We start from the raw sequence: 15,783 nt of genomic DNA on the forward strand, positions 1-15,783 counted from the left end.
AAATTATGATAAACCCACTACTCAAAAAATTCATAAATTCTAAATGAATTATTTTAACATTTTTTTCTATATTATAAATCTAAATCTATAATAAAATACCATCAAAAGTATCATATCATAGTAATAAAATTATTATTATAGTTGTTTATCAAATAGTAGATATGGACATAAAAAATTTGATACATTTTTCTTATAATTATACTAGATAATCTTATAATTGTACAAGGAAGTAACTTAAAACTCATTACACAAGGGCATTTTGGGTATTCATTTAAAATTTTGATCAAATCAATATTATTTTAAGACTTTGTTACTAAAGCTATCAAATTAAGGAAGGTAGATGTAATTTTTCAAACCTAAGGGTGCTCAATGAAATTGTCACAAACCTCAAGGAAGGTTTCTAAAATTATCCCTAAGGGTTTTCAAGATCGGGTAGCAGAGGCTTGCTTATCGATTTTTTGGGGTTTCCAACTAAAACCCTGCCATAAGTTAACGACGTCGTATACTGAATTATTTCCACTCTCCCAAATTCTCACTCTTCCAATCACTCACTCTTAAATTCACTTTCCTCCAAATCCACGGGCTTTCCTCTCCAAATCCATCAATGTACCTTCCGATTACGAGGTAATTGGTGCAAAATTTTCTTCTTTTGTTTGAATTTGGTTTCCTTCTTATTGGTTTTTTAGGAATTTTTGTTTAATATCAGTGATTGGGAACCTTATTTTCGTTTTGTTTGATTAAGGTTGTTGAATGGAACATTGGTTTTTGGTGCCACATTATTTGTGTGTGTGTGTGTGTGTGTGTCTATATATATATATATATATAAATATTTTGAAAGAGGCCCAAGAACTGTTCTAGATCACAGATATTCCATGATCTCCCATGATCAAAGTTACAATTATATGGTGATAAATGATAATTGATTTTTTCAGTGTTTGTGTATAATTTGCCTCAATAACTTTAGTCCAGATTAGTTGTTCCATGGTTAAGAGACTGTGTTGTAAAAGCTGCTTTCTGGTCTTTTCTAGCTAGGTGGGTGCAGATCAAGAAATCCTCTCTTAATCAAGAGTAATCTACTTGAAAATGTTCAAGTTATTTTTACTATTTTTCTTATCAAGTTGAATTTCCATGGCTGATTTGAAGTAGGCAAAGCACATGAAAGAGGATCTGATAAATATCAGTGTGCTTACTACAATTCAAGAAAGTAGAAACTAGTTAATCATTTTCTTTTTTTGTAGCTAAGTTAACATATTTAAATGTGATGTAGATCAACTGGATGATTTACATGATATAAATTTCACCTTAGATAATTCAACGGCATCCTCTGCTCCGAGCTCGCTGTTCAAGTCTCATCCAATTCAACAAGGTTGATTTTCATCTCAATTAGTATTTCTTTCGATCAATTGCAGTTGATAGTTTGCGTTTGGATGCTGGTTTTGTTTTTGAACTTTCGTGCTAGTTTTGTGCTGCTAGAAGTCAAAGACTGAAGCTCTTCAAACTCACCCGAAGAACAAATTTTCAGTTAAGTTAAATATAAGATACTAATCATTTTCCTTTTTAGAGTGAATATTTATATGCATTGTGCACTTTTATGGTTATAAGTTCAGTTTTGGGTGAAGTGTTATGGGTTGTCAATGGTTTTGGCTATGATTTTGATATGCTTTCTACTTACAAATTGATTTTCATGGGGAAATTATTTCTTAGACAAAGTGTTTGATATATAGATAGAGGTTTAACTGGTGTCCATATAAATAGAACAAACAGTTAATTATAAAGCATTTATATGTAAGTCTTCTACGCACACTTTGCGACAATTTTTGGCCTAGCTTTAATTTGAATTGAACAAAGAAAGATAGTTCTTTGCATGCATATAAGGTATTTGTGAAAAAGCCTGAAAAGAAAATTTAATACGAAAGCCTGATGGGATGACAACTCCTTCATGTCTATTGATATCACTTAAGAAGTGTCAAAAGTTCTGACAGCCATACATTCCTTTTTTTCCTACAGCCATACATTCCTTTTTTTCCTAAACTTTCTCTTTTAGTTTCCCATTGGTCGTTGTTTGCAATTTTTGTTCTTTGTTTATTGGGTTGATTTCCAAAAATGAAGGAGCAGTGAATTTGTGTACCCTTTCAATTACACCAAACATGTTCGCCTAGCAAGATTTTTGGTTCTCACATATTTTCAAAATTTCCAGCAGGTATTCTATGAATTTTATCCTTTTGATTTTTTGTTGTTGTATACTTTATGTATAGTATGAAATATGTTGAAAAGTTTGTCGACTTAATTTTTAAGTTGTCTGCATCAGTTTCACCAGCCCTTAAGTCATTATTACTTCAAGAAAATGAATATGCTCACTTGAGCATTTTCTGATGTCCAGAATTCCATTAATTATAATTTTGTTTCAAGCACGGATGCATCTTGCATGGTTGAGTTTATACATGTCAGACCATGTCAGACCTCCTCATAAGTTATTAAATAAGAGGATCTTTATGGCTTTAAATTTGTCCCTCATTTTTTTCAGCATTGCTTCTGTTTCGCCTAAACCTTGTGGAATCTGTTATACAGTAAATTCCATAATTTTGTATCTGTTAGTGCTTCCTTATTGTCTTTTGCAAATTTATTACTTGATGTCCATAAATTTTGCTTGGCATCCGTACAATGGCTGTTGGTTAGTTCTGCTTGAATGACGTAAAGTTTTCCCATCGGTCTTCTTGATAGTGGAGTTTTGATGGTTTCCTTTGATTCTGTTGATGTCATTTGTTCATTTGACTAGATTTTTGGTGGGTTCTTTTCAAAATTGTGAACTATCATTTCATTAGTTGCTAGAGTTGAATTTTATGCTCGGCATGATTCACCAATTCCTCATCTTACTTGACAACAACCAAAAAAATAAAATAAAGGGACTTTTATTGATCAAATCCTTGCTGATGTTAGGAATTCATGATAATGGAGGATTAATATATATTACGAGATCGATATTGTAGAATTTTGTTCTTTTGTTTTATCAAGAAACTGAATTGCATTCTGTTCCAGCTTTTCAGTGCATGCTTGAGTTTGCTCTTTTTGCACTGTATGTAAGTAACCTTATGCATGATACTGATGAATCCATCAATATATTGTTCCCATTGCTGAGTTATTTTTTGTTAATTGCAAGTTTGGTGTTTGTCTAGTTGTTTAAATATTATAATTTATGATCTGGGGATAGATATAGATTGAACAATGAAGGGATAGAAACTTGCTGTTTGGTGGATTTTTTTAAGCTTCCTGTCTGTTTTGTGGGTGGTATGAATAGTATGAGCAACATGAACACGTTGTTAAGGAGATTACCAAATGGGAGTGAAATAATTTTTGAAGTGAGGAATATTGTGGAAGTACTTGGTATGTTAAACATATACCACTGGTGATTCTATTTTGAAGTTATCTATTATCTGTGTAAGTTAAAAGCCATTTCGTGTGTTCTGGTATTTCTATGAAGGATTGATCATATGTATGAAAATAGCAAAAACTGTTGAAGATAATTACTACTGATTTTACAGTGTGATGTTATGGCCTTAAATTTTTCTTCAACAGTAGGCAATGGTAATGAGCTGATACTTGAAATTTGAAGCACCACTGCAACTGTTGTAACTTTTGTTGTAAGCATACTGATATACCAAATATGTTGCATAATGGAAAAATATTACACCTTGGTAGTCTTTAGATGTAAATTTTCAAGTTTGTATATGTTCTTTCATGGATGTACTTTCATGATTGCGAAATATCTTGAATAATTAAAGATTTGAGTATTGATTTTGTTCTCTTATAAAAGAAACAATAGAATGATTTGAATATTTCCCTTCATCAATGCTGCATTAAATTAAACATTAGCTGTCTGTGGTTTTGATTACATTGATGCCATTACAAATACCAATGACACATCTGGGCAATCTCATAGCAATGCGTGAGGCCCCAGTTAACTAGTCTCTTGGTTAATTTTGCAGAGAAGAGATGGGTTCAACAAATGCCCTATTCAACCAGCTCAAGGTCCTAAATTTATGAGTCCCATCGTCTTGTTTGCCTTTCCTATTTTTCTGTCCTATCCCTTTGTTTTAAATGTAGCACTTATGGATTGGAACTGCTGTCAAATAATTTTATCAAAACCAGACAGCAGAACCCTTCTTTGTTATAGCAGGTCCCAATGTGATTGAATCAGAGCAGCACATTCTCTATATGGCCAAGCACATCAAGGCCATCACTTCGAGGTGCTCTCACAAGTTTTGCTTTCAATGAGAGACACTTGTTCTACTTTTATATGATAATCATGAGATCCGTTGTCTGCTGTCCAGTGTGCACTCAATAAATGCAACTGCTTTTTGTACTTTTCATTTGCTTGTCACCTGTAGGATTCCAATTTAAGAAATATTCTTTACTTTGCTGTCCACTCTATATATCTGCTGCTGTTTCTTTGTGTTCTTAATTTACTTGTCATCTGTAGACTTGGGTTGCCATTGGTGTTCAAGTCTAGCTTCGACAAAGCTAACCGGACTTCCTCTAAATCATTTCGTGGCCCTGGCTTGACTGAAGGCTTGAAGGTATTCATATCTAGGCCTCTTTTTGGTGCTTTATGGTATTCAACATCTATTTGACTAATTTCTGAAGACTATACTCAGATAAACAGGAAGAGAGGAATTTGAAGAAAGAAGTTTTTTTTTTTTCATCATTCTTTAGTTAACTATTACGTCACAAATTTTCACAGTTTTCCGTTAGCACCCCTTTTCTGTGATTGACTTTTGCTTCACATATGTGCGAGTTGAATTTTTGACAATGAGGTTTCATTATAGCTAATTCCTGAAGCTCTCATTTTCATTTTCTGATAGATACTTGAAAAAGTGAAAGTTGAATATGACATTCCCGTAATCACTGATGTTCACGAAACAATACAGGTAAGTTTATTATTTTTCCCCACCAGAATTCTACTGCATTCTGTGCATTTCCTGAATCCTTCTCCTGTTTTTATTTTGAATTATGCTGTGGCAGACTTCTAAGGTGTAGCGTCTCTTGTATGCAGATACCCTGCTGCACATGCTATGTTATTTGCCGTGAACTTTAACCTCACCTAATTTGATAGTTAATCATCTGAAAATTCTCACATGTACATTTATGTGGTTTACATCTAAGTTAATCTTGTTAATTACCCAGCCAAGAAGACATTTAAACCATGACACCTAATTTTTCGAGGCAAATATGGGTCCTTTGTGCTCAATTATATTTAGTTACTGATGTTGACTTCTAAGTTCCAAGTCTTCTTTTTACACTTTCTTGGATAAATGAGCATGGATGAGTAGGTAGCTTGAACTTTGCATTCCACAGGTATCATTTGCTTTCTGTTGGAGAAATCACGTGATCACCGCTTAAATGTCTTTTCCCTTCCATGCCATGTAAAGGTTTAGGCCTTGTTTATACAGCAATTTTCTAAAGAAAAATTGCTACGTTTTCCGTGAACACATTTTCCAATCACCTTTTTACCTCACAAATATCAAATCGCTACAGTAATTTTTCTACCAAAAATTCAGAAAATTGCAATCCAAACAAAGCCTTTCCTGTTTGTTTTTTAACTGAATCATCAAATGCCAATCAACATATCTAGTGTACAAAGTGGTGGTGAAATGAAAACACTGACAGTCTGTAATACTTGTTTTGCCAGTGTGAAGCAGTTGGAAGGGTTGCCGACATAATTCAGATACCTGCTTTCCTCTGTCGACAGGTAAGATTGATCCCATAGCTAATTTTGCACGATGATGATTTTACATCTCATGGTAAAAGAGATAGTAACATGCAACTTAAAAGGTAAAATTGATAATTTCAATTGGCTCTTTGACTGACAGACAGATCTGCTAGTTGCAGCTGCTCAGACTGGGAAGATAATTAATATTAAGAAGGGCCAATTTTGTGCACCTTCTGTAAGTGGCAAGTTTTTTTGTCTTTCTGCTCTTCTTTTATGTCCTTCAACCATGCATACATGCATACATACCCAGATATTTTAAGTCCACGTGTACATGCATACATTCCCAGATAAGAAACTGACAATCAAGCATCTGGCCAGGTCATGGTGAATTCTGCTGAAAAGGTTAGGCTGGCAGGAAATCCAAATGTTATGGTCTGTGAGAGAGGAACGATGTTTGGCTATAGTAAGTCGTTTTCAGTTTCTTGCCCAATTGTTTGTCCATAACCTGGCATTTCCCTGTTACTGACTGCTACTGAAATATTACCTTGATATATCCAAGTAAAGAAAGCTTAGCTTATTAGACCATCTAACTCTATTTAATTTGGATACCATTGTTTGAAGGATAGGTGCGAACTATGTTATATTGGACAATCAGAGAGATTTTTTGAGTTTCTGAAAGTTTTACTTGTGTACTTTTTAAAGTTGATTTGATTCTGGAATTTCATGAATAAAAGTTGTTTCTATGTTTCCTGAAATTCAAACAGTGTATTGTGTTGTATTTGTCTGCTGTACTTCAGATGATTTGGTTGTTGATCCACGCAACCTGGAATGGATGAGGGAAGCCAATTGTCCAGTGGTAAGATATGCATTCCTTCTCATGCATACAAGCTGTTACTTAACATGTTCTAGCAAATAGAGCATTTGCTTTACCAACTTTGGGTCATATAATGCTGCTTTCAGTATTATATCATTTTCTGAAGGCTACTTTTGTTGTCAATTGGTTACCATCTACAGGTGGCTGACATAACACATTCATTACAACAACCTGCAGGAAAAAAGGTTTGGATTACTTTATGACGTATAGATTGATGCTAGAGTAACATTTATGTTTGATTCAAATAAACTCTGTGGCTTGTTCAGCCGAAAGAAAGATATACCTAGTTGTTAACTTCAGAATTTGGAGGAAAAGGGGTATTCTATTGGCCGGCAGATTAGAAAATGATAAACAACAAACTATTTGTTTAAAAGAATGATACTCCATGACGGATAGAGATAGCTGAAACTGATAAATGATGCTTTAATTATCAAAATAGTTGTAAGCAAGGTAATGTACAAACAAAGATCTGAAGATAATGCTAATGTTTTGAATTTTGTTTACAAATAATTGACTTATTACCATAATAAAATACATTTATTCATTTTTAAACAGCTGGAAGGAGGTGGCGTTGCCAGTGGTGGTCTCCGTGAATTAATACCTTGCATTGCCAGGACAGCAGTTGCTGTTGGCGTGGATGGCATCTTTATGGAGGTATAAAAAGGAATTGGTGATTGACAAAGAGTATTTCTCGTTGATGTCTAGAATTCTTTGGATTAAATAGATTTGCTTGGAAAATTTTGAATTGGTGATGCTTTTGACCTTGGTTAATATGACTATTTCTCAGTCAGCTTGTTGACTTTTGAACTCTATTGTTTACTCTTAACTAGCTTGGTTTTCTCGGTTATTAGGTGCATAATGACCCCTTAAGTGCTCCAGTTGATGGCCCAACGCAATGGGTAAGTTTTCTGCCCACTGCCCAAATTTCTCGGTCTCTGAGAACGTGTCCTATTTTGTAGTGCTTCCCTATAAAAGTGTTACAAGTTCACTAAGCTAATCAAATTTACCTTTATTTCGACTTGTTCCCCCTGTCTTGTGGATAGCCTCTTCGCCATTTTGAGGAACTGTTAGAAGAGCTTGTGTCAATTGCTGTAAGTTACCTGTCCCTGAACCACTGCATAGTGATGAAAGATGCATATCATTTTCTGATTTCCAGCCCTTCGGTTATTTTTATTGGATAGTTGGACATTGAGTGAATGCAATGTCTTGCCATTGAACCTATAGCTCCAGGATGCTGTGAATGATTAACCTATTTATTTATGACTATCCATTTGTTGGCTTTGAGACTATTGTCTTAGATATGCGCTCTTGCATATTTAAAGATACTCCAAATATGCCTGTGTTTAGACTGGTGGCTCAGCATTTTGGGCTATTGGCCCTTTTGACTCAGCATCACATTTTGTTCAGTTGCTTGCAATGTTACAACTCCATAGTTATAATGGTCCTTTTTCCCTTTTTTGTTTTTCTTTCAACTGATTTAAAATTATGGTTTTGCAGAAGGTTAGCAAGGGGAAGCAACAGTTTAGAATTGATCTCTCTCCATTTCAAGATTAGAGAGGTTTCTGAAATTTCTCTATGTAAGTATGCAATCTAGTACCACCAACGCATTTCCTCTTCTCTTTCAACATTTTAACATCAAGGTAACTATAGGTGAACTTGCACATCTTTTTACCTAAAACCAGTTGACAAGAACAAACAACTTCTGACTTTCGAGATTTCAGTGATGAAATGATTAAAGTAGTAACTGAATGGACACCAAAGTTGTACATCTCTTTGATTTCAATATTACGCTTAGACTAAGCGATAATCATTTTTGCCGAAAAAGCTGTTGGACTTGAATGAGTAAGACACTTGTGCTAAAATCTGTTCATACACTGATACCATACATTTGCATCTCTTTTTGCTGGTCACGCTTTAGATGAATCAAAATAGTGAAATGTGGTTATCTAATTGGTTTAAATGTGTTTGCCTTCCTTGAACAGAGTTATTGAAGCCCATACTTATTAAGTCGGATTGCATTATAACTTGACTGTCCTATGCTTCACTAGATTAACCTTTCACCATAATTTGAAGTTGTTTAGCCTTTCCTTTTTCGGTATTTTATCAAACAGGCAAAAGCCTCTGGAGTCCTAAGCATGCTTCAGTTGCTAGAGTAGCAGCATATGGATGAGAGGTGCTGGGAGAATCATTCCTGAGGGGACAGGAATGGCCCTTACTATGATTCAAGTGTACGCTTGGCAATATGTTGAAGAATTATAAGAATGTGTCTTTAGATAATTTGTGGAAGCATATATTTGTGGTAGAAGATTAGAACAGTGGGAAGCAAAATCTCTGCACACAGAGAGTCACCTAAACTATGGGGGAGTAGTTATTTAGAGGGCCTCTTTTTTCTTTTTTTTTCTAATTTTTTTCATTTTTGCCCTCTTGCTTTCATGTGGAAATGGATGATTCAAAACACCGGGGCCGGGTAGGGGAAAAAAGAGAAAGACGCCGTGAAATTCTTTTTTCTCTCTTTAGCAAGCCACCATTCTTTGCAGAAATCCAGAATTACCATGGGTTTTGGACTTTCAAGTCATGCCACTGTACAGAGTTTGCTATTCGTACCAATTATCCTCAAATAATCTGGACAAGAATGGGAGTTTATTGCTAAAATAACTCTCCTTCTAAAAAATATACCCAAAGTAACGTAATTTTAAAATTTATTACCTTTATAATCTTTTTTTTGCCATATAGGTTGCACATGTGTCAGGACAGAGATAGATGCACACTTTATTTCTTTTTTCCATTTAATATCTTTTTCGATTCTCTCTCTCGTGTATTTTTTCCTTTCATTGTCTTTTCCTTGTCAAACGTAATTTTGAGAAGTCAATATTTATATTAACAGTATATAAAAATTCATTATCATCCTTGATAATATCAAGGTAAACAAAGATTATTCTTTTATCTTTTCTATTGTGCAATTTTTGAAACATTGCTATGGCGTTCAAAAAAATTTTAATAGTAATTGTATAACAAATGATTTCTCACACCGTGTGTTTGATAAAATGTCTAGGAGAAAATAATATAGCAGTTTTTAGTTTGCAATTGAAAACTTGAAAATTTCAGTTTTATTACATCTTGTAAAAGCTTTTTTCAAAGAGTAAGAATGATAATATAAACAAATATAATAACCTTGAAGTTTTTGTAACTTTTTCTTGTTATTGCTTACAATTTTTGTTGCAATTTTTGAATTTTTCAAATTTAATTCTTGAAAAAATATATGCAATAGGTTTGATTCATTTCAAGAAAAATATAGAGACCAATCATAGTAAGGTCAATAATGGTAGAATTTATTTTAAATAATTATAAGAAAATTATCAAAGTTATGCAATCTTATTGTGTCTCTATGATTAAAAAAAAATTAAAAATTTTAACTCATGTTGGAAACTATAAACTAGATCAAAACTTTCCTTTCTTGTTATCCTACATGGCAATCAAGATAATAAGGTGGCAATAATAACATCATTATGGGAATAAAGTTTGAAAGTGAATCATATTGAGACTATTTTTTAGAAAAAGTGTTATTTTAGCAAAAAAAACTCCAAGAATGGCTACATCTGACAGTGAACGAGTAACTAGGAAAATAAGGAAAATAATTACCTTATCAGACGCACAACAAAAAGAATAAAATTCTTTAGTTAGTCAGATATTAGTGATCATGGCATTTGTTTAAAATAACAAAAAAAGATTAAATTGTAACTGATGTAGCACTAAAAGGCAGTATACGTTCAAGACGCCATAACACGAGGACAGAGCAAAAATTCACGCAAATGCATGACTATTAAAACTCAATTTGACACCCACTAAACTGCCTATTTTCATTGTTCCCTTGAAGTAACTTTATGTTTGCATTATACACTGTTTCATGCTAAAACTTTCGAACCAAAGTTCATTTCTATTTGGATGCCTAGTGCTTTACATAGTGGCAAACGGTGTCCAGCCATTTCTCCGTTAATGTTCATCTCATGCTACACTCATTTCTTTAATAACCCTTCAAAAGCTTCATTTTATTTGTTCACAAAATCCGAAAATTCATAAAATTTTTCCACATTCCTGCATCATTCAATTCAAATCATCTAATTTTTGCTTTTTCTTTCCAAATAGCATACGTTTGTTTTTAAATCTTTGTCTGTTTATATCATCTCTTTCTTAATCTGTTTTTCTTTGTCAGATATTTCAGGATCAGCCCACTGAAAAAAAAATCGCATATATCTTTGAATTTAAGTTACAGTGGCTAAGTTTCAGGTTAGCTTTTGTCTGCCAAAAATGCACAGTGTTTTGCTGATTTCTTATCGTATAATTGAACATCCAAGAAACTTCTTCCACAAACTGTTCTGGTTCCACATTGGCACCTTGTATTAGGATCAAAAGTCTACTCAATGATGATTGGGGTGAAATTGAGCAAAATGAGCTATGCAGGGTAGATGCTGATTGTACAAAGATGTGTATGCATGGAAGAGGTTTTATTGGTTTGTTTAACATCTCAAAAGCAATTGGTTTGTCAAATCAATGTGCAAGTTGTATTTGTTACTATGGTGCATTTTATGTGGATGGAACACAACCAGGGGCGTTTTAAAATGTAGGCCAGATTTATTTACGCTCTTCTACAAAAATATGTTTTAAATCGAAGTGGGAATTTAACACAAGATGGGACTTCAATTGCACTATTTTTTTTTGCAGGTCCTAGCATATTTGGTGATTGGAAATAGTTTTCGCATTAGCGTGTAAAATGATGTATAGGGTAGTGTGCAGTTTTATTTCTGTTTTTTGTGTTCATAGGTGCAAGAAACTGAACGTATCTATTCTTTTTTGTATAAATACAATTATAAGTAGTTAAACTACTGAGGAAGTCTTGAGCTAATAGTTAAAATAGTTAAACTGTCGGGAAAAGTCTTGATCTAATAGCTAAAATTAAAATATTAGAAATTAGAGGTTTTGAGTTATAATTTCCCTACCACCCTCCCTTATTGTAAATTTTTTTTTAAAAAAAAAAATTAGTTAAAAATAGCAGGGATTCCAATTTGGCCGATCATTGTGTAGCGGCTGATAATTTTGGCCTTGTGACTAATTTTCTCCTACGTATTTTTTTTTAGTCAAAAACAGATGAACAAGCAAATTCCTTTTCATTTCAAAAAAAGATTCTATACCTCGTGATGGAAGAAGGGGGGAAAAAGATTCGCGAGCTCGTGAAGAGTTTTTAAAAGGACTCAAAAGTCCATTAAAAGAATATTCCTATTTCATCCCCTCGCGTAAAAAGCAGTCTTCCAGAGGAGCATCTATATCTATATAAATTTAAAAAGGGATTTTTAGCAACAAACATCCACGTATCTTCCCACTATCAATTCCATTTTTCTAGCATTTCACATTTAATTTAATTTATAAAATTTATTTCTCTCAACTTCCACATCTACTTTTCACATTTGAAATTGTTGGTTACTTTTTAAAATCAGTTCAATTCAAATTGTTGGTTAACGTGCATGTTATCCTATTTGAATTTTAACCCATCATGTTTCCGATTGCCTTGCGTTATTTATGATTCTACAACAATTAAAACTACTATAAGACCATAAGAAGAGATAACAAATATAACATCCTTTCATGCTTTCTTATTAATTTAAATAAGTAAGATTATTTACACTCCATTTTTGTTATTCACACTTCAATAATCATTTTGATCATATAATTTTCATTAATTAGACTATATGATTAAAAATATGGTGGAATTGCAAATAATAAAAAATGGAGTGCAAATAACATTTTCTTAAGTAAGAAGTGGCTTCCATGCTTTTCTAATTTTAAAAAGTAGTGACTCCGCTTATATAGGAAATTGGTTTGAAGTTTATTAGTGGGAGAGTAAATAAAAAGAAAGCATTGCCAAACTTAGTAAAAGTAAAAAAGTAAATGATAATATTTTATCTTTTAACTTAGTAATCCTAAGTAAAAGGGCAACATTAAATAGAAAACAAAAAGGAAATAATGTCGTGAATTTAAAAAATCAAGAATGGTACCATTCATGAAATCCAAATTATGAAATCACTAAATAAAAAACAGAGTACTACTAGCCTTTTAACGTGAAATTTTTTTTTTGAAATATTCATTTTTGATAAAAAAAAAAAATAATGATAATAACAACACCAATTCTACCAAAAATTTTTTAAAAAGTAACATTATAGTTTAAGAGAAAGATATAGAACATTCAACCCTAAAATACTACTTAATTTGTATATATCTGGCCCAAATTTGACATTAGATTTGAATAAGAGTGCAAAACCCAAACACTAAGGATAACTTTTGGTATCATTAATTATTTATTTATTTGTTATTGCTGTCTTCATATGTAAATATGTATTTGTTAATTTTTAATTTTATATTTTCATTATGATAGGTAAAGTTCAATATATTGAGTCGCAGGAATATGAATTTAGAGGTTAGGTATAGAGGGAGGAGGGAGTGAAGAAAATGGTGAGGAGTTGAAAAGTAACAGGAAAGGTTGAAGAAAAAATATGGGTTACAAGGATTGGCAAAGAAGGGAGAGAAGAAAAAAAAGGGAATTGCAGGGATATGACAGAGATGACAAAAAAAAAAAAAAAAAATTAAAAGAGAGAGTGGTACCATGATAGAAGATATAAAATTGTAGGAGACATATGATGACTAGCAAGCGTATAAGATAAAAGGGAAAATGATGGTGATTTTTAATAATTTTAAGAATTCTAAAAACACATATTGCGGAGTTTTTTTTTTAAAATATACGTTAAAGTTTATGAAAAAATGCTAATCTAAATGCAGTCAACAATTTTAGAAGCACAAGATAGGAGAAAGATTTTTTTTCTAAAAAAGGAAAAAAATAAATTGGTTATAATTTATTTCTTTTTTATATTATAAATTTTGATATATGAGTATAACATAATATGTTTTGTCAAATATTGATAAATTGACTTTTTTTAAGAAAACTCTTCTCACCTTACTATCCAACCTAACCCTTTCCTTAAGCGCATTAACAATTCTTTTATCATTAAATCATTATAGATTAATTTTTTTAAAAAAATTATTAAGCATACACTTCTTTAAAATTTTTAGTCTATATATATATATATATTATTTTGTACCACAATATATAAATATATACATTATTATTTTGATTTGAAATATAACCCCGTGGATAGCACGGATCAAAATACTAGTTAAATGAAATAGGCGACTGGTACATAGCGGCAGTTATAATAAAATTTTTATATAGGTAGCATATTAAGGGGCCTATTTCAAAAGATTGGCTCATAAAAAATTATACCTGAACTTGTGATCAATATTTATCACATTACCACGGCTCAAAACCCTTCATAGTTGATACTGAACACCCACCCCCCTCCCCCAACAAAAACAAAGAAAAAAAAGCACTACAAAATATCATACATTATCTTTCCCACAAGATTAAAATATCCAACATTGGTGAAAAATCCTACAAGGTGGAAGGAAAAAAGTGTGTTACATGCATCAAGATCATAGTAAAGTGAACTATTTGTTCTCCTCCTCTTCTAGAAGTTGAGACCTTTTTTGCCAAGTCAACAAAAAAATAATCAGCCACATGACTAAAAGTAAACTACCATTTTATGCAACAGAGGCACAATCAACAAATTATTCTTCTTCTTCCCAACGGCCTGTTTTATAGCCAGCAGATGCATGCTTGATTCTCAAAGGTTGATCACTTCATACACGAAAAAGATATACCTACGTTTAGTTCTCATAAAATGCCCGTCCTGATATGAAGTTTCCTGCATCAAGATTAAAGGAAATGTGATCAGGTTCCAAAGCAAGAAGTTCCACAAAACTCCTACAACACCAATTGCTCCTTCAAACCTCAACAAAAAGACTTTCAAGAAGATTCTAAAGAAGGCAAGCTAGTAGAGTGACCTTTTGTGTGCTGATACAACTCATTCTACAAAAATGAAAAGAACAGAATTTTTCTTTCTTGCCAAACATTAATTGCAATCAAAACGATCAAATATCACATAAGCTCTGTTCGTTTCACCAAAATAGATGTTCTAAGGCAAGCTAAGAGGATCCCAAGCAGAGGATGTAAACGCCTAGCCCCTAGCAAGTTGCAATAAGTTATTTTAAAGCCCAGTGCTAATGATACAAGTCTTACCATGTCGCAGGATATCATCCTATTATGGACAATTTCAAAACTTTAATGATTTTTAGCTTCTACACTTAAATGGGATTTTGTAACTATATCTAGGGACTACATTCAAGCAAGCACCCTTGGGTGTAGATTAAGGCCTTGTTTGGGGTTGTGGTGCTTTTACCAAAAATGCACTTTTAGGTGCTAAAAGTACTTCTGAGGCATTTGGTAAACATCATCCCATAAAATTAGGAGTGGAACTTTTGGTGCTAGAAGCACTTTTAGCAAAAGCTCAAATTTGGTGCTTTTAGAGTAGCTTTTGTGATTCATAAAATAAAACATTATATTTAATCACTTTACCCATATTATCAACTAAATAAAGAGATAAATACCTTTAAAAATTTTCAATTGCACATTATCCAATATAATAAGTACTTCTTGAATTATGTCTCCAAACAGTATATTTAAAAGCACTTAAGCACATAATAAGCGCTTTTATTAAAAGCTCTATTGGAAAAGTGTTTTTCAATAAGCTACCATGACTCCAAATGGGCCATAAGTCCGAAAAGATGCACCATGAAGGACCTAGGTACAGCAGAATTTAAGATGTACAAGAGCCAAATGTCAGACACCCTCTAATCTCGTGAGTCCAAGCAGGTTTTGGCTGTAACCTTCGGAAGAGTTCATGAAATATGCCCCAAAAGCATGAATAGAAAGATGTTTTCTATTGCTCAGAACTACTTATCCTTAGATTAACTCAACAAGTCGGAAACAAACAAATAAACATTTACAAAACAGTTTCTATAAACAAACATCACAAAGCAATTTTTCTTAGGACACATAACATACAGATAGGCTATATATTCCATTCGAGATCAACCATAGATGGAAATGAAAATAAAAAAATAAAAATCGGCCAAAAAAAAGCGAAATTCAGCAACTACTTCACACTGATAGGACAAAAGGAGTTCATTCTGAGCAGGACCATCAAGGCTGTGTTCACCAGTGAATATAAGCTTAAGATCCATCATCTAATTACAGTAT

At 32.7% G+C, this 15,783-nt stretch overlaps 1 protein-coding gene across 14 annotated transcripts; it reads left to right on the forward strand.

The window, feature by feature from the left end:
• Positions 1-477: 477 nt before the first annotated feature.
• LOC113757783 (2-dehydro-3-deoxyphosphooctonate aldolase 1-like) lies at positions 478-9,152 on the forward strand. Of its 14 annotated transcripts, none has more exons than XM_027300897.1 (18): positions 478-624; positions 1,029-1,068; positions 1,268-1,366; positions 1,474-1,521; positions 3,984-4,026; positions 4,147-4,244; positions 4,478-4,574; positions 4,860-4,925; positions 5,687-5,746; positions 5,868-5,942; positions 6,086-6,170; positions 6,472-6,563; positions 6,722-6,766; positions 7,137-7,235; positions 7,433-7,480; positions 7,625-7,672; positions 8,079-8,158; positions 8,693-9,152. In XM_027300897.1, exons 5-17 carry the CDS (start codon positions 3,991-3,993, stop codon positions 8,133-8,135), a joined length of 906 nt encoding a protein of 301 aa, XP_027156698.1. In that variant the 5' UTR covers positions 478-624; positions 1,029-1,068; positions 1,268-1,366; positions 1,474-1,521; positions 3,984-3,990; the 3' UTR covers positions 8,136-8,158; positions 8,693-9,152. The 14 variants fall into 14 exon arrangements, with proteins under 14 accessions (XP_027156698.1, XP_027156703.1, XP_027156700.1 ...); XM_027300902.1 differs by having other exon boundaries at positions 1,307-1,366; XM_027300899.1 differs by having other exon boundaries at positions 1,033-1,068.
• Positions 9,153-15,783: the final 6,631 nt, after the last annotated feature.

The sequence above is a fragment of the Coffea eugenioides genome, unplaced genomic scaffold, assembly GCF_003713205.1.
Source record: "Coffea eugenioides isolate CCC68of unplaced genomic scaffold, Ceug_1.0 ScVebR1_3312;HRSCAF=4506, whole genome shotgun sequence".
In the NCBI taxonomy this organism is placed as follows: Eukaryota; Viridiplantae; Streptophyta; class Magnoliopsida; order Gentianales; family Rubiaceae; genus Coffea; species Coffea eugenioides.